General features: G+C 55.1%; 2 protein-coding genes across 5 annotated transcripts in view; both read left to right on the plus strand.

Annotated features, from left to right (window-relative positions):
• The first annotated feature begins 626 nt into the window (after window positions 1-626).
• Window positions 627-13125, plus strand: LOC101009600 (cytochrome b-c1 complex subunit 1, mitochondrial). 4 transcript variants are annotated; one of them, XM_031663372.1, is made up of 14 exons: window positions 627-781; window positions 1577-2054; window positions 2317-2457; window positions 6009-6095; window positions 7055-7184; window positions 7403-7601; window positions 8193-8272; window positions 10658-10773; window positions 11000-11143; window positions 11278-11438; window positions 11563-11648; window positions 11979-12067; window positions 12419-12494; window positions 12937-13125. In XM_031663372.1, the coding sequence occupies exons 2-14, from the start codon at window positions 1986-1988 to the stop codon at window positions 12999-13001; spliced, it is 1443 nt and encodes a 480-aa protein (XP_031519232.1). In that variant the 5' UTR covers window positions 627-781; window positions 1577-1985; the 3' UTR covers window positions 13002-13125. The 4 variants fall into 4 exon arrangements, 3 of the variants coding, with proteins under 3 accessions (XP_031519232.1, XP_009199108.2, XP_021790125.2); XM_009200844.3 differs by lacking the exon at window positions 627-781 and having other exon boundaries at window positions 1359-2054; XR_002520388.2 differs by lacking the exons at window positions 627-781; window positions 11979-12067 and having other exon boundaries at window positions 1359-2054; window positions 12937-13119.
• Window positions 13126-16842: 3717 nt separating this feature from the next.
• The window catches only part of COL7A1 (collagen type VII alpha 1 chain), a 31765-nt gene continuing 28590 nt past the window's right edge, over window positions 16843-20017 (plus strand). Inside the window, exons 1-9 of the mRNA XM_017955460.3 lie at window positions 16843-17021; window positions 17576-17756; window positions 18423-18582; window positions 18670-18763; window positions 18856-19017; window positions 19181-19344; window positions 19420-19549; window positions 19652-19768; window positions 19871-20017. Of these exons, the coding sequence (XP_017810949.2) occupies window positions 16937-17021; window positions 17576-17756; window positions 18423-18582; window positions 18670-18763; window positions 18856-19017; window positions 19181-19344; window positions 19420-19549; window positions 19652-19768; window positions 19871-20017 (1240 nt within the window). The 5' untranslated portion in view covers window positions 16843-16936. The remainder of the gene's footprint in view (window positions 17022-17575; window positions 17757-18422; window positions 18583-18669; window positions 18764-18855; window positions 19018-19180; window positions 19345-19419; window positions 19550-19651; window positions 19769-19870) is intronic.

The following is a 20017-nucleotide window of genomic DNA, read 5'->3' on the forward strand; positions in this document are numbered from 1 at the left end:
TAAAGTGTTGGGATTACAGGTGTGAGACACCGTGTCCAGCTGAACATGTATGTTTAGCCAAGCCATTCGACATACAGCTCCTGCCCAAATCCCTCCTCTTTTGAGAGGTCTGTCTCTGGTTTTGACCAGAGGCCCACTTCCCAGACTGCAGGTCGCAACCTTTTATACGAAATGAAGTCAGCCTGGTACGGTGGCTCACGACTGTAATCCCAGAACTTTGGGAGGCTGAGACAGGAGGATCACTTGAGCCCAGGAGTTCAAGATCATCCTGGACAACATAGTGAGACCCCTGTCTCTACAAAATATTTAAAAAATTAGCTGGGTGTAGTGTGCGAGCCTGTGGTCATCATGGTGCCTGGCATGATTTTTATAAAGATAGTTTTATTTTAAGTATAAGAGTAGTTTTTGGGTAAGGCGTGGTGGCTCACCCCTGTAATCCTAGCATGTTGAGAGGCTGAGGCGGGTGGATTGCCTGAGGCTAGGAGTTCAATACCAGCCTGGCCAACATGGTAGAAAATGCAATGATCCTAGCCCTTGCCTCTTCCTATACTTAAGATACTCTCCGACAGGATTAATGATTACACTTCTGTGACCTATAAACAGATGTACTCTCACACCCAAACCTTGATGAGACTTTGCTCTAATGTAACTTCTGAGCACATATGTAATTTCTGAGCACATGGAAAGCCGCCACCACCAGTGTATAAGCTGTGTCGGAAACGCTGCTTTGGAGCAATCTGGCAGAAACTCCCTGAAAGGCTTTCCTGGGTTGCAATTCACAGTAAGACTTCTGAATAGAACTAACTTTAAATATTTAAAAGCTTGATTTTTTTTTTTCATTAGTTGACATAACAAAGCATACCTTAGAATTTTTTTTTTTTGAGACGTAGTTTCGCTCTTGTTGCCCAGGCTGGAAATGGCGCGATCTTGGCTCACGGCAAACAACCTCAGCCTCCCGGATTCAAGTGATTCTCCTGCCTCAGCCTCCCGAGTAGCTAGGATTATAAGCATGCGCCACCACGCCCAGCTAATTTTGTGTTTTTAGTAGAGATGGGGTTTCTCCATGTTGGTCAGGCTGGTCTTAAACTCCTGACAGGTGATCCGCCCGACTCGGCCTCCCAAAGTGCTGGGATTACAGGCCCGACCCACCGCGCCCAGCTAGAATTCTTTTTCCTCTTACAGGAAAGGAAAAGTTTCACTATGTTGGCCAGGCTGGTCTCGAACTCCTGGCCTCAAGTGATCCACGTGCCTCGGCCTCCCAGTGTTGGGATTACAGGCCTGAGCCACCGCGCCCGGTCTCTACTTAATTCTTCTAAAGAGAAAACTGGCAGGGCGCAAACCTGGCCAACATGGAGAAACCTTGTCTCTTAAAGATACAACAATTAGCCGGGCGTAATCCCAGCTACTCGGGAGGCTGAGGCAGAATTGCTTGAACCTGGGAGGCGGAGGCTGCAGTGGGCTGAGATCGCGCCACTGCACTCCAGCCTGGGCGACAGAGCAAGACCGTCTCAGAAAATAAAAAATAAATAAATAAAGAGAAAAAAAACTGACTTTCAGCACCGCCTTGTGGTCCCAGGTAAGTTTCCACTCTGGTACTTCAGCCCTGGGCTCGAACCTGCGGACACACTGCGGCTGCAACGCCCCACTCGCCAGACCTCTACTCGGAGTACGCAGCGCGGCTGGTGAGAAACATTGTGCACTCTGACTTCCACGCGTGGAATGGGGAGATGGACCGCATGGCGGGCAAACCTGCTCGGGCTGATGGACGGCAGGCGGACTGTGTGCGCAGGCACGGGCGGCAGCACTGATAGAGCCAGCCAGCCAGCCAGCCAGCCAGCCAAAGCCAGGCCAGCACAACTGACGGTCCCGGATCCCGCCAGGAGGCGGCCGAGCGCCAACTTTACGATACTGCGCCTGCGCCGCGACCGCCAACGCGCCTATTCTACGCTTGCGCGGCGCAACTTAGAGCCGACTAGAGCTGGAAGATGGCGGCGTCCGTGGTCTGCCGGGCCGCTACCTCCGGGGCACAAGTGCTATTGCGCGCCCGCCGCTCGGTGAGGTGGTGGCGAGAGCGCGGGGCTTCAGGGGACAGGGCTTCGGGAAGCGGACGGGTGTGGGCTGTTAGCAGTGGCAGGTCGAGGTGGAGAGGACGCGGGGTCAGGGCCGTGGGAAGGTCATGGAGGAGGGCGGGGAAAGGTACCTCGCCGCTGGCCTAGGGGCGGGGGCGGGGACGGGGACTGGGATCCTCCTGAGCACCTGGGAGGTGGTGAGCGATTCCCCAACAGAGTCCTCACTCGCAGCTGTTCCCTTCCACAGCCGACCCTGCTGCGGACGCCAGCGTTGCGGAGTACGGCAACCTTCGCTCAGGCGCTCCAGTTCGTGCCGGAGACGCAGGTTAGCCTGCTGGACAACGGCTTGCGTGTGGCCTCCGAGCAGTCCTCTCAGCCCACTTGCACGGTGAGCTGGGGACGCCACTGGGGAGAGGGCCTCCAGATTAGGCCGGCCATCTTTTCTCAGGTTGGGGTGTGACCTTGGGCTCGGGTCTTCCCGTTTATGGTTTGGGTTCGGACTCAGGATCACTCACCCCGAGAATGGCCCCATTCCCGACCCTAGCCACGCCTTGGCTTCACGGGACAATCTTCACTATAAGCCAACATTGTTTAGCATATAATGCCCGTCAAGTAGGCGGCCAAATTCTTTTCCAGCCTTTTGTTAAGGAGCCCATGTGAGAGAAGTGATCACGTCTCCTCTTATAATGCGGAAAATGGGATTCAGACACCTTAGGTGACTTGCAGGCGTCCAGGTCTGTCACCCTCATTATGCCCAAGCTCATAATCTCCAGGCTAGACCACAAATGCATTTTAGGAAGAAATTAATTTTAGCAGTACAATGAAATGTGTGATTTTCCAAAAAATACAAATTCTCAAAATTGACTCAAAGATAGAAATCTTGACTCACAAATAGATATATGAATAGGTGAGAAGATTCCCAAGAAATAATTATCTCCTCCTCCCTTCAGTCCCCATCCCCCAGCTCCAGGGCCAGATGTTTTTATTGACACATCCTTTTAGTTTTCCAGAAACAATGTCCTGCGATTTAAATTATTACTAAGCATAGGAAAAGGTGGCCTGCAACTTCCTTGTTATATGGCACCTGTTGTAGTAAAGAATGCTATATTACATGAACTTCAAAATGTCCTAGATTGTAAGGAGCCGTCTGTGTTCCAGTGCAGAGAATCTTAAGAGTCTTGCCAATTTTGATAAAAGGGTACTGTAGATTGTAAAATGCCTCTTGCATTCCAAGATGTTAGATGTGAAATACATGTTCATCTAAGATTGTGTGACTTATGATATATGCATTGACATCTCTTAGGAAAGCAAATATTACTTTATGTTCTCACTTATCAGTGGGAGCTAAGAAATATGTATATACAGATGTAGAAAGTGGAATGATGGACAGTGAAGACTTGGAAAGATGAAAGGGTGGATAATGAGAAACTACTTAATGGGTTGGGGCCTGGAGGTTCACGCCTCTAATCTCAGCACTTTGAGAGGCCAAGGCAGGCGGATCACCTGAGATGAGGAGTTCAAGACCAGCCTGGCAAACATAGTGAAGCCCCATCTCTACTAAAAATACAAAAATTAGCCATGCATGGCAGCACATGCCTGTAATCCCAGCTACTGGGGAGGCTGAGGCAGGAGAATCGCTTGAACCCGAGAGGCAGAGATTGCAGTGAGCCAAGATCGTGCCACGGTACTCCAGCCTGAGTGACAGAGCGAGAGTCCATCTCAAAAAAAAAAAAAGAAGAAATTACTTAATGGGTACAAGGTGTGTTATTCTGGTGATGGATAACGTAAAAGCCCTGATTTGACTACTTGTGCTTTTTTTTTTTTTTTTTTGGAGACAGAGTTTCACTCTTGTTACACAGGCTGGTGTGCAATGGTGCAGTCTCGGCTCACTGCAACCTCCATCTCCCGGGTTCAAGTGATTCTCCCGCCTCAACCTCCTGAGTAACTGGGATTACAGGCATGTGCCACCGTGCCCGGCTAATTTTTTGTATTTTTAGTAGAGATGGGGTTTCTCCACATTGGTCAGGCTGGTCTTGAACTCCCTTGACTACTTGTGCATTCTGTGCATGTAATGACGTCGCACTTGTGTGCGGGGCACAGTGGCTAACACAGGTAATTCCAGGGCTTTGAGAGGCCAAAGCAGGAGGATCAATTGAGCCCAGGAATACGAGGTTGCAGTGAGCCATGATTACTCTGGCCTGGGTGACAGAGCAAGGCCCTCTGTCTTTAAAAAAAAAAAAAAAAAAATGGAGTTTTGGGTGTGGATAGAAACTTTTAAAAATTGCGCTTGTACCCCATAAATTTATACAATTAAAAAAAAGTCTTGGCGCAGTGGCTCATGACTGTAGTTCTAGCACTTTGGGAGACCGAGGCAGGCGGATCATGAGGTCAAGAGATTAAGACCATCCTGGCCAACGTGGTGAAACCCCACCTCTACTAAAAATACAAAAATTAGCTGGGCGTGGTGGCACACACCTATAGTCCCAGCTACTCGTAAGGCTGAAGCAGGAGAATCGCTTGAACCCAGGAAGCAGAGGTTGAGTGAGCTGACATCAGGTCACTGCACTCCAGCCTCGTGACCGAGTGAGACTCCATGTCAAAACAAAAAAAGTGGCCGAGCGCGGTGGCTCACGCCTGTAATCCCCGCACTTTGGGAGGCTGAGGCGGGTGGGTAACAAGGTCAGGAGATCGAGAGCATCCTGGCTAACATGGTAAAACCCCATCTCTACTAAAAATACAAAAAATTAGCCGGGTGTGGTGGCAGGCGCCTATAGTCCCAGCTACTCGGGAGGCTGAGGCAGGAGAATGGCGTGAACCCGGGAGTGAGCCGAGATCACGCCATTGCACTCCAGCCTGGGTGACAGAGTGAGACTCCGTCTCAAAAAAGAAAAGTATCTTAGGAAAGTAGATGTGAAAAACTTAAATCAGCTGTGAACAAATACTAAATTAAAAGACTAGACCATGTGACCAGGTGGGGTGAGTGGTACATGTTTCTGTTTCTGTTTCTTTTTCTTCTTTCTTTCTTTCTTTTTTTTTTTTTTTGAGATGGAGTCTCTGTCTCACCCAGGCTGGAGTGCAGTGGCACAGTCTGGACTCACTACAATCTCTGCCTCCCGGGCTCAAGCGATTCTTCTGTGTCAGCCTCCCAAGTAGCTGGGACTACAGGCATGGGCCACCATGCTCAACTAATTTTTGTATTTGTAGTAGAGACAGGGTTTCACCATGTTGGCCAGGCTGGTCTCAAACTCCTGACCTCGTGATCCACCCGCCTCGGCCTCCCAAAGTGCTGGGATTACAGGTATAAGGCACCACGCCTGGCTTGTGGTGCATGTTTCACAGCAACCAGGAGGCTGTCAAGAAAATTAATATTATCTTATTGGGTGCCAGGGCAACACTGGGCAGTGTTTGGTGTCCAGATCTGATTAAAAACGACAACAAAATGGTGTTATAGGAACAATATTTAGTGTGATAAAATATACAGTCTAAACCAATAGTCCCTTCCTTAATGATGAAAGGATCAAATCATTGCCAGAACAAAGGCAGCGCGTAATTTTTAGAAAGGAAAAAATAAGTAGTTGTTTGCAAATGATGTGTTGTATGCCTAGACAAAAACAAATAATTAACTGAAAAGTGAGAGTGAATTTAAGGATTTTGTATGCTGGTGAGACCAGGTAAATGTGCACAGTTAGAAGTGTCCCTGGGGGTCCTTGATAGCCAATCAGGAGAGCAATGATGCAGTGTGACTAGTCATTCGGCTGGCCCTCTGTTTGCCAGGCATGACTGTATCTCCAAGCACAGGGGTCCTGCTGGGGCGGTTCTCCCTGACTCCAGGATTCATGAGTCCCTGCCTGGGGCTTGTACTGAGTCACTCAGGTGGGGTGTGAGTAGGGGGCTGGGGAGTGGTTTGTTTGTAACCTTTGTTGGTGGCTTCTTGTCCAGGTGGGAGTGTGGATTGATGTTGGCAGCCGTTTTGAGACTGAGAAGAACAATGGGGCAGGCTACTTTTTGGAGCATCTGGCTTTCAAGGTGAGGCTCTTGAAGTCTGTCTCCTCTGGGCTTAGGGCTGCCTGTTGTCCCTCCTGAGGATGAAGGTCAGAAAAAATAGCCTGATTATGGGCCTCAGTGGCGGGGCTGATGTCTGGCCAGCCTTCCTAAAAGGAACCACATGAGCTTAACGTCTCCTGAGTAGGCACGTATCTGATGAGCCCCTGCATGAGGCCCTCAGAGCCAAGAAGACCCAAGGAACCACAGGAACCCCACTTTTCACCAGAGAAGCCAGGCCTGTGTTATGTGCATGCATACAGGAGACCTGTGGAACACACATAGATATGCACGTGCATTGTAACAAACCCACAGACATGGGCATACATGCTTGCTTATGAAATGTTCTGCTGTGGTGGAATACCTGGGCATCCCTTGGTTGGGGTGGGCAGGGCCATGGAGCTCTAATGGGCAACCCAGCCAGCTGCAATGTCACGGGTACGTGTGCAGTATTAACCAAGAGATAGCACCACTGTTCTCCACACATAGGACTAGGATTGGGTCCCACAGAGGTGGCCACTAGCATGTATAAACAGACACATACAGTCATGGGAATGGCATGGGAGGAGTGGGTTCTATCACTTGAACACAGGTGTGGGCTTACCTGACCATGGCTGTCAATAAGAAGGGGGAGGTGTACTGGTAATGACCCCACTGCTCGTTGGTAAGGTGTTACAGGAGCTTTAGGAAACACTTGGTCTGGCCATGCCCTTCTGTCCTGGCCCTGGTTATCTCTATTCTGTTGGCCCATGATGCCATGGCCTTGGTCACCACAAGGCCTGCTTAGTACTTGGTAAACACAGACTCTGGGATCTGTGTCCCCAGAGTCTATGCTGAGGGAGGTACCTGTGGACCAGTCGTCCTGCTGGATCTTTAGCCTCTGAGGACAGGGTTCTTGGGCTCCTGTGTGGCTTCTGATTGGTCTGGTTGATATCTGATTCCAGGGAACAAAGAATCGTCCTGGCAGTGCCCTGGAGAAGGAGGTGGAGAGCATGGGGGCCCATCTTAATGCCTACAGCACCCGGGAACACACAGCTTACTACATCAAGGCGCTGTCCAAGGATCTGCCAAAAGGTAACACCTGGAGGAAGAGGTGGGGCAGAGGGCAGGGGGGCAGAGGACAGCTACCCAGGAGTCCCTGGCTGACCACAGAATCATATTACCCTTAGCGTATGGCTTTGCAGCTGGGCAGCTAGGGGTGGACAGCAGGAGATGCCAGGCCTGGGGATTTTGTGCTGTCGTTGGTCTCCAGTGGTCCACCTGGCACCTAAACATGTCCTCCTTGCATCTAGTTGTGGAGCTCTTGGGTGACATTGTGCAGAACTGTAGTCTGGAAGACTCACAGATCGAGAAGGAACGTGATGTGATCCTGCGGGAGATGCAGGAGAATGACGCATCTATGCGAGACGTGGTCTTTGACTACCTGCATGCCACAGCATTCCAGGGCACACCTCTAGCCCAGGCTGTGGAGGGGCCCAGTGAGAATGTCAGGTGAGAGTTGGCTGGGCTTGTGGTGGGATGCTTGCCCCATTCTCGCCTGGCCAGACCCTTTCCAGGTCACATTTTTAGTTGGCTAACTGTCTGTCGGGGTTATTTTCCTGAGTCATGCGATTGGAGACAGTTTCTATATCCATGTGGTCCAGTGAGTCTTTTTTAATGGCTTTGTGGGCTTCACTTGAGTTTTGGGCTTTGTTTTAAGGTATGTTTTGGTGCATGTCCTGACAGTCCAAGGGCGGGGTGTCTGGGTGTCCCCTCCATGTGGTCTCTTGTCTCCTTTGGTGATGGCTCTGGGAGCTTTGATACTGCCCTTTGAGAGTCCTACAGTGTTGGCTCACACATTCTCAGAGAAGACTATGAGCCTGTCCTGAGGTCAGGCATGAGGCAAGGGCGGACGAGGGTTGCCCTCTGGGCCTTGAAGGGGTGGGTGGCAGAGATGGGGAAAGGGGGTCGGGGGTGTGCTAGGGCCCACTCTTCGGAGAAACCATGCCTCTCCTAGTCTGCCTCCTCAGTCCCATTCACGCACACACCCCAACTCACTCCAGTGTGGTAGAGGTGCTGACACACTGGCCATATGTCTTGTAGGAAGCTGTCTCGTGCAGACTTGACCGAGTACCTCAACACTCATTACAAGGCCCCTCGAATGGTGCTGGCAGCAGCTGGAGGTGAGTGATGGACTCACTGAAGTGGGGTCCTAGCCTTGGTTATCAAAGCCAAGGTCCTGGTTCCCACCATAGGGGACGTTCCACCCCAGGGGACCCTGCTCCCACCCTAACCTTGAGGGGAATGACCTTCTGCCTGTGCTGTCTGAGGTGGGATAGGAGTCTACCCTGCTGCCACCACTGGGACTGGTTAAACAGGATGCTGTCCCTCTGGTGCAGGTCTGTCTTAGCCCCACCTGGTCCTAGGATACTGAATTTATGGGCTGGTAGGGGATGTAAGCCCCTGGCCTTGTTCCTTGTGGCCTTGCCCTTGGGAGAGCCAGCCATTAGTTGTGTATTGATGCATGCCTGATAACAGACCAAGAAGTGCCTTGAAAGGAAGGCACAGAGGGGTCGGGGAGATTTCACTGGGGCCTCAGAGTTGTAGGTTGGGGGAGGGGCTTTTTAAAGCACCTGTAGTTTGAACAGAAGCCTGAAAGGTGGTGAGTGTTATTTAGGTGGTATGGGGAACTGAGCACAGGGGAAGAGCATGTCATGGTCTGAGGTTTGCTCTGCTGCTGTGTGGGGTCACAGTGCAGGCAGGCTAGCTAGAGAGGGGCTGTGGTAGGGACTGGGCAGGAGATGGCAGGAGCAAGGGGGAGCAGTAAATGTACTCCAGGTGGTTTTATAGATGGAACCTGGTTGGGGTCTGGACATGGGTAAGGAACTGAGGTTAAGATGCTTCCCATCTTGGCTGGGTGTGGTGGCTCACGCCTGTAATCCTAGCACTTTGGGAGGCCGAGGTAGGTTAATCACTTGAGGTCAGGAGTTCGAGACCAGCCTAGCCAACATGGCAAAACCCTGTCTCTAGTAAAAGTACAAAAATTAGCCAGGCGTGGTGGCAGGCACCTATAATCCCAGCTACTCGGAAGGCTGAGGCAGGAGAATCGCTTGAACCCGGGGGGTGGAGGTTGCAGTGAGCTGAGATTGTGCCACTGCACTCTGGCCTGGGCAACAGAGTGAGACTCCATCTAAAAAAAAAAAAAAAAAGCTTCCCAGCTGAGCTGACTTTGGCAGCTGAGTATGCATAAAAGACCAATAGGATGAACATGACCGGGGTTTTGGAGCTGAGGAACCTGGGGGTAAGAGCAGTCTGACATGTCTGTCAGACTAGCAGGGCTTGAGCTCACGGAAGGAATAAAAGGCCAACACAGGGCAGGGTGCGGTGGCTCACGCCTGTAATCCCAGAACTTTTTGGGAGGCCGAGGCAGGCGGATCACGAGGTCAAGAGATTGAGACCATCCTAGCTAACATGGTGAAACCCCATCTCTACTAAAAATACAAAAAAATTAGCCGGGCGTGGTAGCGGGCGCCTGTAGTCCCAGCTACTTGGGAGGCTGAGGCAGGAGAATGGCATGAACCTGGGAGGTGGAGCTTGCAGGGAGCCGAGATCGTGCCACTGCACTCCAGTCTGGGCGACAGAGCGAGACTCCGTCTCAAAAAAACAAAAAAAAAATAGGCCAACACAGGCCGGGTGCAGTGGCTCACGCCTGTAATCCCAGCACTTTGGGAGGCTGAGGTGGGCGGATCACGAGGTCAGGAGATCGAGACCATCCTGGCTAACACAGTGAAACCCCGCGTCTACTGAAAATACAAAAAAATTAGACAGGCATGGTGTCGGGCACCTATAGTCCCAGTTACTTGGGAGGCTGAGGCAGGAGAATAGCGTGAACCCGGGAGGCGGAGCTTGCAGTGAGCTGAGATCGCGTCACTGTGCTCCAGCCTGGGCAACAGAGTGAGACTCCGTCTTGGGGGGGAAAAAAAGGCCAGCGTAACTGGTGGCACCACAGAGCCCTCTTGTGGAGGTGAGGAGGCCAGATCCAAGGAGTCCTAGGGTATACGTTTGTAACATTATTTGCAAATGTCCCCAGCTCTCAGGGGACCCCAGACCTTATCACAGCCCTGTAATAGCACCTCTTTCTGCCCCCTCACTTGCCATCCCCTGCCGGGCCAGCAGCCAGAAATACTTGAGGGAGAGCTAGAGGGAAAAGGCAGGCCAGGTGGCTTTGTACCCAGGAGTACCAGTCTTGTCCTTGATATAGGTGGAATGCATCTTCTCAAGTGAGAACCCACACTTACATCACATGGCAGCCCGTGTTGAAGTTCTGAGCGCTGCTGCTCTTCTAGGACTGAGGCCGTGGGAGCTATCTGGCCCTGAGGTGTCTGTCCTGTCCACAAGGCAGGGTCTGTCTGAGGAGGACCTTCTTTCCTCACCTTGTTCTAATGTCACATGCTCCTGGTTTCTCCCACTAAGATAGGACATGGGGGTCCTCCGCCTGTCTGTGAACTCCCCTGCACCCTGTGCTTTGGGCCCTGGCTGGTCAGTAATGCCACTGTCTGTCTCAGCAGGAGTGGAGCACCAGCAACTGTTAGACCTTGCCCAGAAGCACCTTGGTGACATCCCTTGGACATACGCAGAGGACACTGTGCCCGCTCTTACTCCATGCCGCTTCACTGGCAGTGAGGTGTGCTGCCTATTGGGCCGGGGTAGTGCTCAGCTGGGGGCCTGTGGGAGGACCCACATGTGCATGGTTATCCTAGTGACTCCAGAGATACCTCAGCAGTTGGGAAGGGGTTCTCTGGCTTCTGCGTCACAGGCACACATGGTCACACACACGTACACCCTCTACCCACCTTTTCTGTTCCCCCGGCAGTCTGGCTGTCCCTCAACCTTGTCATATACTGTTTCAGATCCGCCACCGTGACGATGCTCTACCTTTTGCTCATGTGGCCATTGCAGTAGAGGGTCCTGGCTGGGCCAGCCCGGACAATGTGGCCTTGCAAGTGGCCAATGCCATCATCGGCCACTATGATTGCACTTACGGTGGTGGCGTGGTGAGTGCCAGAGTGAGCATGGTACCTCACCTTCAGGGAAGAGAGGGTGCTGGGGCTGTGTGCTTCTGTGCGTGGAGGTCACAGTATGGGTTGAAGACAAGAGGGTGGGTGCTGACCACCTATCCCCCTGGCAGCACCTGTCCAGCCCGCTGGCTTCAGGTGCCGTGGCCAACAAGCTATGCCAGAGTTTCCAGACCTTCAGCATCTGCTATGCAGACACGGGTTTGCTGGGTGCACACTTTGTCTGTGACCGAATGAAAATCGATGACATGATGTTCGTCCTGCAAGGGCAGTGGTAAGTGGCAGCCTGGTACTCCTAGGTGGGATGGCGGCTTTAACCAGTGCAGTGGGAGGCTGAGAGAGGACACATTGGCTCAAAGTGAACACCACCCATCCACCCCCGCCCCCTCCGACTGTAGGATGCGCCTGTGTACCAGTGCCACGGAGAGTGAGGTGGCCCGGGGCAAAAACATCCTCAGAAATGCCCTGGTATCTCATCTAGATGGTGAGTCCTGCAGCTCAGTGGGGAGGGATAGAGTGCATCTTGCCAGCGACAGCCCCAAGGTGGCCACCACTCCTAACTAACCAAAGTTAGAAAGGAAAACTTTGAAGACCACACTGTGCCCCATCACCCCGCCCTTGGAGATGCAGGCAGGTGTGGGACAGGTCCACAGCCCATCGCTACCATAATAGGTGACCACAGAAGAGAGGGCTGTGATCTGGGTCAGCATGAGGTCAGGGAGGTCCTTGTCAACCTTAGGCTGGAAGTTGTTTGTGTACCTGTGGGTCCAGGATTGGGCTGGGTGGACTTCTGAGCCCTCCCCCACCCTTAAAGGCACTACTCCTGTGTGTGAGGACATTGGTCGCAGCCTCCTGACCTATGGCCGCCGCATCCCCCTGGCTGAATGGGAAAGCCGGATTGCGGTAACATGGGCCCCTGGGAGAGGTTCTGGAATCTTGACCTGACAGACACCTGGAGGTGCAGCGTTGGGGCCTGGCACAGCAGAGCCTGCTCCTATAGGCATCCCTGGTGTCCTAGGCAGCTGTCACCTGCAGGGATAGCATAGTGGGAGGGCAGGGCAGAGGTGCTGATGGCTGTGGAGATGGGTGCGGCCCATGGAAGTCTATAGCAAGGATCCCTTCCGCCTTTCCCCTTTTGGGTTGGGGACAGCTGCATGCTGCCTGTGGGAGATCTCAGCTAGTTGGATGATGCTGACTGGCTGAGGTGGTGGCCAGGTGCCTGTTAGCTAGTATGTCCTCTGCCTCACCCTGCAGGAGGTGGATGCCAGTGTGGTGCGTGAGATCTGCTCCAAGTACATCTATGACCAGTGCCCAGCGGTGGCTGGATATGGTAAGTGGCCTAGGGGATCTGCTCTTTGTTTATTTCCTCAGGCCATTCTCTTGGCCTCGCCTTCCACCTCTGCTCCCCCATTGCTGCTCAGCTTACAGAGCAGCCAGTTAAGGCCCCAAGCAGCTCTCCCAAGTCCCCTGGCTGCCAGGGAGTTCTTGCTCAGAAAACCTGTCCCGGCAGTTCCTTGACTGCCTGCCAGGGTGCCTCCATCAATACCCTGCACCCGTCAGGTAACGGGCACCTCCATGTGGGGTGGGGCTTCAAGGGCCAGAACATGAAGGGACAGGCTCAGCACCCCTGGGGGAATGTTCTCTTCCCTCTTTCCACTCAAAGCCTGTCTTGTGCTGCTCTAGGCAGCAGCTCCGAACTGGGTGCGGCGCAGGGCCAGGTGTCTCTGTGCAGGCCAGGTACCCCACCCTGACGCTCCACCCTATCCCCACAGGCCCCATTGAGCAGCTCCCAGACTACAACCGGATCCGTAGCGGCATGTTCTGGCTGCGCTTCTAGGCGGGAAGCCTGTGTAAACAAGAGAGCGGGGCTGGGGCTCGTGGTCCCCCCACCACAAACACAGCACTCCGGCTCCTCTAACCTGTGCCGCAGGTGACCACCAATAAAATCTTCTGCTGAGAAATGTGTCGTCCCTCTTTTGGCATTGGCATGGAGTCCATGGGGCAGTAGATGGGGAGCAAGGACTTCCCTCTAGTTCTGCAGCTCCTGGATCCTCCTGCCTTCCCACAGGCTGATGTGTCCTCAGCCAGGGGCAAGCATGGGGGCTGCAGCAGAGGCCAGAAGTCTTTGATGCCTGCAGGGAGCTGAGCCCAGATGTTTCCACTCAGCCACTTAGGGGATGTTCCTCAGCCAGCCGGTCCCAAGAGTGGGCTATGGGAGTCCATAGGAAGTGTAAACCCAGCCTTTGCCCCTGTAGGAGTCCCAGCCTGGAATCCCTGGGGGCTCAGGTGGGAAACCCCTCACTGTGGACCTTGTGCCAAGTCACCCCCTGGTGGTCTCTAGTTTGCTGGGGTGGACCAGAGGGGCCAAGGGGTATCTCCAAGGATGCCTCTTGCGTGTGTTTACTCTGGATTCTGGGAGGAGGATAGCCTGGGGCATAGTGTTCCCATTTGGTTTCTAACTGCTGCCTGGACAAGCAGGGCAAGAATCCTTTGCCTCTGCTGACTCAGGCTCCAAGAATAGCCCTGAGCTCAGTGGGGCCCAAGCCCCCTCCTTCAACTACATCTGTCCCAGGCAAGTCCAGAGCTGCTGCCCTGACAATCCCCTCCCCATTTTCCTGAGGCTGCCAGGACCCGGTACAGCTCTTAGCTACCTAGTCCCTCTGTTATCTCTTTGGATTCTGGTCCCCATGGTGGGTGGGCAGGTAGGCCGTTCCTCCTTCACCCCCCAGTGCTTCCACAATCAGGTTCTCTGGGATCCCAGGGGGAAGTTGAAAGTGAGGGGCCCAGTTTTCCTTTGAGGAAGTCACTGCCTGGCAATCACAAGCAGGGTGCTGGGACAAGGTGGTTTAGAAGAGGGCTGTTGAAAGTCCCCCCGGCATCCTAGCTTGGAAGTAGCCCAAGGAACCCTTGTACCGTTCTCACCCTGCCCCAGTGCCTTTCCTTCACCATTGGGTGCCATAAGTTGTCAATTCGGAGACATTTGTTAAGTACCTTCTATGGTCCGGGACCAGGGCATTGCACAGATCATTCTACTTTGTGAACCGCTGGAGAGAAGATGCTGGGCAGCGCAGAACCCTGACAGGCCCAACCCTGGGTGCTCGTGGAGATGCAACACCCAGGCAGGGGAACAAGTGCCAAGTCTGTTGCCAAGTTTGAGCTCCTGGAGGATGGGGCTTCATCTGTAAGCCCAGCCTGGCCCTTAGAGACTACAGGTGTGCTGGTCACGAGAGCTTGAGCTGCTGGGAGTGGTCTGGTTCTAAGGGACCTTGCATACCAAGCCAGGGACTCTGGTCTTTACCCTGGAGCCATGCTGGGGAGGTGTGTGGAGGTTACCATGAAGAGAAGTGACTTGGTCAGCGTTGAGATTCAGCATGGGGACTCTCGGGCCACATTTCTGTATCAGTCCTGGTGAGCTGTGCTGTGGCAGAGCAGAGGTCATGGCCACACAAGAGCTGGAGCCAGCTGCAGGGGACACAAAGAGGACTACATTCCCAGCAGGGCTGGGAGACGCAGGGGCAGGAGTGGATTGGAGGAGGGTAATCTTCCATAGTCCAGTGAGGAGTTTGGTGGTGTCCAGGGCACAGTGGGATGTGTGGGGCTGGCACCTGATAAAGAGGCCCTGGTTGGAAACAGATGGGGAGAGGTAGTGACTAAGGCCAGAGAAGGAAATGTTCAGGGAAGCTTGGGAGGGAGAAAGATGTGCTCTGGGGGCTCCACTGCCCTGATGGGATTGCAGATAGGTACTGGCCTCTGGGGCTGTGCCCTAGGCTGTGTGCCTCCCAGGAGGCCAGAGCCGGGGCCTCAGAGGGCCACACTCCTGCTCATAAGCCTCATAGGAGCTCCAGACATGTAGTCATTCCAACCTTACTCCTACCTTCCCAACAGCCTCTCCCAGCACCCTTTGAGAGACCCTCTCACAGCAACCTGTCCTTTCTTTTGGGGGCACCTCAATTCTGATGAGGTTTGCCTGAGCACCCACCCTCCCAGCTGGGCCTCCTGTCTCCCCTAAGGCTGGCCCACGTGTGCACATATGTCTGTACTGTACTGTCTGTGCCACTGGCCTGCTCTCGCCCACCCTGGCTGTGCAGGAGGAAGTGACAGTCTTAGTGGGAAGGGGCTGCTTGTGTGATGAGAACATATGTGGTTCTCTGCAGCCCTCACCTGGAGCACACCTTGCAGGGATGGGGAGTCCTGGGACATGGTTGAGGAGACTCTGACCTTGGAATAAGGTTCTAGGCCCCATGGGGTCACAGCACTGTGCCCCAGGATAGTTTCGGGGGTCAGTAATAAGGAATAGCCCCAGCCTTCCTTGGGCAATAGGAAAGCAGGCAGCATGGATGGTCTTCACTGCCTCCAGCTCTGGCCACACCGGAGTCCTCAGGCTGTGGGGCTGGGCATATTAGAAGGGGCCCGGCAGCCTTGGTGAATATAGATGTGCTTTCTGGGCTGCCCAGAGTTATTCAGGATTAGCAGGAAAAAAAGGGGGAGCAGGACCCAGATGGAGGCCTGCCCTTCTTAGGGGTACCTCTCTGCCTTAGTGTCACCCATCTAATGAAGAGATACGCATATACAAAGTCCCACCTCCTTGGGACAGTAGCCCTGGTCTGGTGTGTTGGGGGACTGTCCACAGCCTCAGAAGCCAAGCTGGGGGAGGGTGGGAAGTCAGCCTGGGTAAGGGGAGAGGAGTAAGGTAGCAGGCAGTTATGAAGCCAGAAGCTACAGGTACCATGAGGGCAATGAGGAAAGGAGGAAGGGGCCCAAGGAGACCTCGGCCTGGTGGGGGAGATGGGTGGCAGGGACCTGCAAGAAAAGTAGATGGAAGGAGGGGATGCCTATGGGTGAGGACATGTAGGTAGGGGGACCCGGCCTGGGGCATGGAGGGCTGGATTCCTGAGAGATGAGCTGTCACTGTGGGTGGTCCCGCTCTCCACAGATGGGCGGCCCCCTCCCTTCAGGCACAGCTGGATTGCATCTGCCTGGGACATGGTAGAGGGTGTGGGACACTGGGACATATGCATAAGCATGACACAGGTTCTCTCCTCCTTCTGGCTTATCCCCTACAAAGACAGGGTGAGTTACTTGGATCTAGGCCAAGGGGACCTTGGTTTCCCTAAGACAGGCCCAGAGTCACTCATTTGCCAGGGCTTCTCTCCTGTCAAGGAGATTGGGGTGGGGCTCAGGAGGCCCACCAGACAGATGGCTGAATCACAGGAGTGGCCGGCGGGACCCATGGCCTGAGGGCTTGTCTGGGCACCCCCACCGGATTGGGGGTGAGTCATCCTCAGCTGCAGCCCCCACCCCCCACGGCGCTGCTGCCTTGTGGCTCTGCAGGAACCTGTCCACTCCTCAGCCTGGTCACTGTGATTGACCTAAAGCAGCCAAGACCTGTGACCTTAGATGGAGTTAGAGGTACTCCCTCAGCATCTGTCCAGGGAGAACCTTCTGGGAAATTCCCAGAAGCCAAGGGGGGTCGGTGGGTTTATAGTTAAGTGCGTCATATCGTTTGTCTGGGGGAGGGGTGGTGGGGGCGGCGACCTCTCAGGGATGTGGGTGAGGGCGGGTGCCTGGGTCCCCGCCTGCCGCTCCGCCCCCCGAGATCAGGGACTTTTCTCTGCTCTGCCCGCGGGACTGCAGCGGCGGCGGCGGGAGCGGGCGGACGCGCAGGCAAGACCAGGACTCGGGCTGGAGGGGCGCTGGGCTCGGACCCGCCAAGGCCGCAGGGGAGCAAGGGGCAGAGGCGGGGGTCCTAGCTGACTGCTTCTACCGACTAGGATGAGGCTGCGGCTTCTGGTGGCCGCGCTCTGCGCCGGGATCCTGGCAGGGGCGCCCCGAGTGCGAGCCCAGCACAGGGAGAGAGGTGGGCACCGCAAGGGAGGACCCGGCCCGGGGCACCGCAAGGGAGGACCCGGCCTGGGGCACCGCACCGTGTCACCCTCCGCTCCACTCGGCCTTCATCCCCGACACCCCCCCCCCCCCCCGCCCACAACCCAGCCAACTCCGCGACTCCCCGAGGATTCCTCCTAATTCTGGGACTCCCTGAACCCTCCGCGGTCGGTGCTGGGTTCCCTAAACTGCCTCCTATCCTGTTCCGACTCAAATTCTGGCTCCCTGGATGCACGCGGGGTCCCCTGCCTTATGTCAATCCGCGCCGGCCCCTAGAGGCTGACCTCAGTCCCAAGTCCACACCCGTGCTGGCGACTCTCCCTCCCCCGCACACCCCAACCCCCCGCGGGAGTCTGGTCTGGGACCCACCCAGCTCGACTCCCTCCAAGGCCCCCAGGCTCAGGCCGACTCGGCCCTGGTTTGCATAAGATGAGGCCTACTCTCCCCACCATCCCAAGTCCCAGCGAGGCCGGGGAGGCGGGTGGTTGGCCTCCCAGAAGAGGCCCTGATCTCTTCTGCCCGCCCCAGTGACCTGCACGCGCCTTTACGCCGCTGACATTGTGTTCTTACTGGATGGCTCCTCATCCATTGGCCGCAGCAATTTCCGCGAGGTCCGCAGCTTTCTCGAAGGGCTGGTGCTGCCTTTCTCTGGAGCAGCCAGTGCACAGGGTGTGCGCTTTGCCACAGTGCAGTACAGTGATGACCCACGGTGAGTAGCGGCCCTGGGGGCTGGGGACCCCGGGATCCCACCAAGACCCCTTCCCCAGGAAGGGAGGAGACCCCGGAAACCTCAGACCGGGTCTTTCCGGAAACAAGTTTTGGGGAACCTAGAGACCCCCTAGCCAGGACCTCCTCTGGAGACAGAGATAAGGATTCCCTAGGTAGAACCTTCATGCCCTGAAGCACCTCCAGGCTATTGCAAGACAGGAAGGTGCAAGACAGGCTGTGTTTTCTGAGCTGGAGATGGGGAGCCCAGGAGGGGCCCCCCATGCCTGTTGGACTCTTCATGTTCTAGCCCCTTAACCCCTGCAGCCGTTCACCAGAGGTGCTCCATCTGGCCAGCATCCACTTTCCTACATCTGGACCCCTCCTCCTGCAATTATTTAATTAAGCAGCATCTTGTTTCCCACAGACTGTGAGCCCCTAAGGGCTCCTTCAGGCCTGCCCAGGCCCAGCTGCAGATGGTGCACAAAGGAGCCCCTGGGGAGTTTGTTAACCTGGGGGTTCCAGAGGAAAGTGGATGTGGAGAATCACAGAATGAAGGGACCTCTCAAGAGAGCCTGATACCCATAACCCTCACCCTAGAGGCCTCCTCAAGGCCAGGGCCAGAAGAGATCCTGAGTCCTAGCCTGTTGCCACCCCTACCCTCCAACAGGACAGAGTTCAGCCTGGATGCACTTGGCTCTGGGGGTGATGTGATCCGCGCCATCCGTGAGCTCAGCTACAAAGGGGGCAACACTCGCACAGGGGCTGCAATTCTCCATGTGGCTGACCGTGTCTTCCTGCCCCAGCTGGCCCGACCTGGTGTCCCCAAGGTGATCCTTACCCCTTCCATGCCTCCCAAGATGACCCCAAATGAAGTGTTCAGAGGAGCCATGATTTGACCCCTGCACCTGTCCCAGGTCTGCATCCTGATCACAGATGGGAAGTCCCAGGACCTGGTGGACACAGCTGCCCAAAAGCTGAAGGGGCAGGGGGTCAAGCTGTTTGCTGTGGGTAAGGACCGAGCAGGGATGACAGGTCAGCTGGGGAGTGGGAGCGGTCAGAGAGCATGTGGGTGACTGAGTCCTGACTGGTTGTCACTTCAGGGATCAAGAATGCCGACCCTGAGGAGCTGAAGCGAGTTGCCTCACAGCCCACCAGTGACTTCTTCTTCTTCGTCAATGACTTCAGCATCTTGAGGACACTACTCCCCCTCGTTTCCCGGAGAGTGTGCACAACTGCTGGTGGCGTGCCTGTGACCCGGCCTCGTGAGTTCCTGCCTACATGGTGTGCCCCGACCTAGACCCTGGACCCCAACCCCCACTTGGGAGTGCTGATTCCATCCTATGTGCTCCTGACCCTAACCCCAACTCTGCACCACACATGCCCACCCCAATCCTCCTGCCTGATCCCCTGATCCCCCATTCCCAGTGGATGACTCAACCTCTGCTCCACGAGACCTGGTGCTGTCTGAGCCAAGCAGCCAATCCTTGAGAGTACAGTGGACAGCGGCCAGTGGCCCTGTGACTGGCTACAAGGTCCAGTATACTCCTATGACGGGGCTGGGACAGCCACTGCCGAGCGAGCGGCAGGAGGTAGGATGTCAGGAGTGATAAGTGGTGGCTGGGGACTTGGCTGGGCAAGATAAAGTGACCTCTGGCTCTGGGCAGGTGAACATCCCAGCTGGTGAGACCAGCGTGTGGCTGCAGGGTCTCCGGCCACTGACTGAGTACCAAGTGACTGTGGTTGCCCTCTACGCCAACAGCATCGGGGAGGCAGTGAGCGGGACAGCTCGGACCAGTGAGCAATTCTGCCAGCCTCTGACCCCATTCACCTAACTCCCCACCCCAGTACCCCCTCCCACTCCTGACTCCATGAATCCCTGGTGGGACTCTCCCCCAGCTGCCCTGGAGGGGCCGGAACTGACCATCCAGAATACCACAGCCCACAGCCTCCTGGTGGCCTGGCGGAGTGTGTCAGGTGCCACTGGCTACCGTGTGACATGGCGGGTCCTCAGTGGTGAGTGAGAGATGTGGGCTGAGGGGAGTCCCTGCACCTCAGACAAAACTGTAGAGTCCTGTGTCTGCAAGGCCCACCGGCCTCTTGGTGCCCCCCATGCAGGTGGGCCCACACAGCAGCAGGAGCTGGGCCCTGGGCAAGGTTCAGTGTTGCTGCGCGACTTGGAGCCTGGCACAGACTATGAGGTGACCATGAGCACCCTGTTTGGCCATAGTGTGGGGCCCGCCGCTTCCCTGACGGCTCGCACTG

Source organism: Papio anubis, chromosome 2 (genome assembly GCF_008728515.1).
Source record: "Papio anubis isolate 15944 chromosome 2, Panubis1.0, whole genome shotgun sequence".
Classification (NCBI taxonomy): Eukaryota; Metazoa; Chordata; class Mammalia; order Primates; family Cercopithecidae; genus Papio; species Papio anubis.

What these genes read in the sequence shown, in the direction of transcription:
- LOC101009600 (XM_031663372.1), top strand. Translation starts at nt 1,986, where the DNA reads ATGGCGGCGTCCGTGGTCTGCCGGGCCGCTACCTCCGGGGCACAAGTG. An exon ending in GCCGCTTCACTGGCAGTGAG is followed by an intron (nt 10,774 to 10,999) that starts GTGTGCTGCCTA and finishes ATACTGTTTCAG; the next exon opens with ATCCGCCACCGTGACGATGC. An exon ending in TTCGTCCTGCAAGGGCAGTG is followed by an intron (nt 11,439 to 11,562) that starts GTAAGTGGCAGC and finishes CTCCGACTGTAG; the next exon opens with GATGCGCCTGTGTACCAGTG.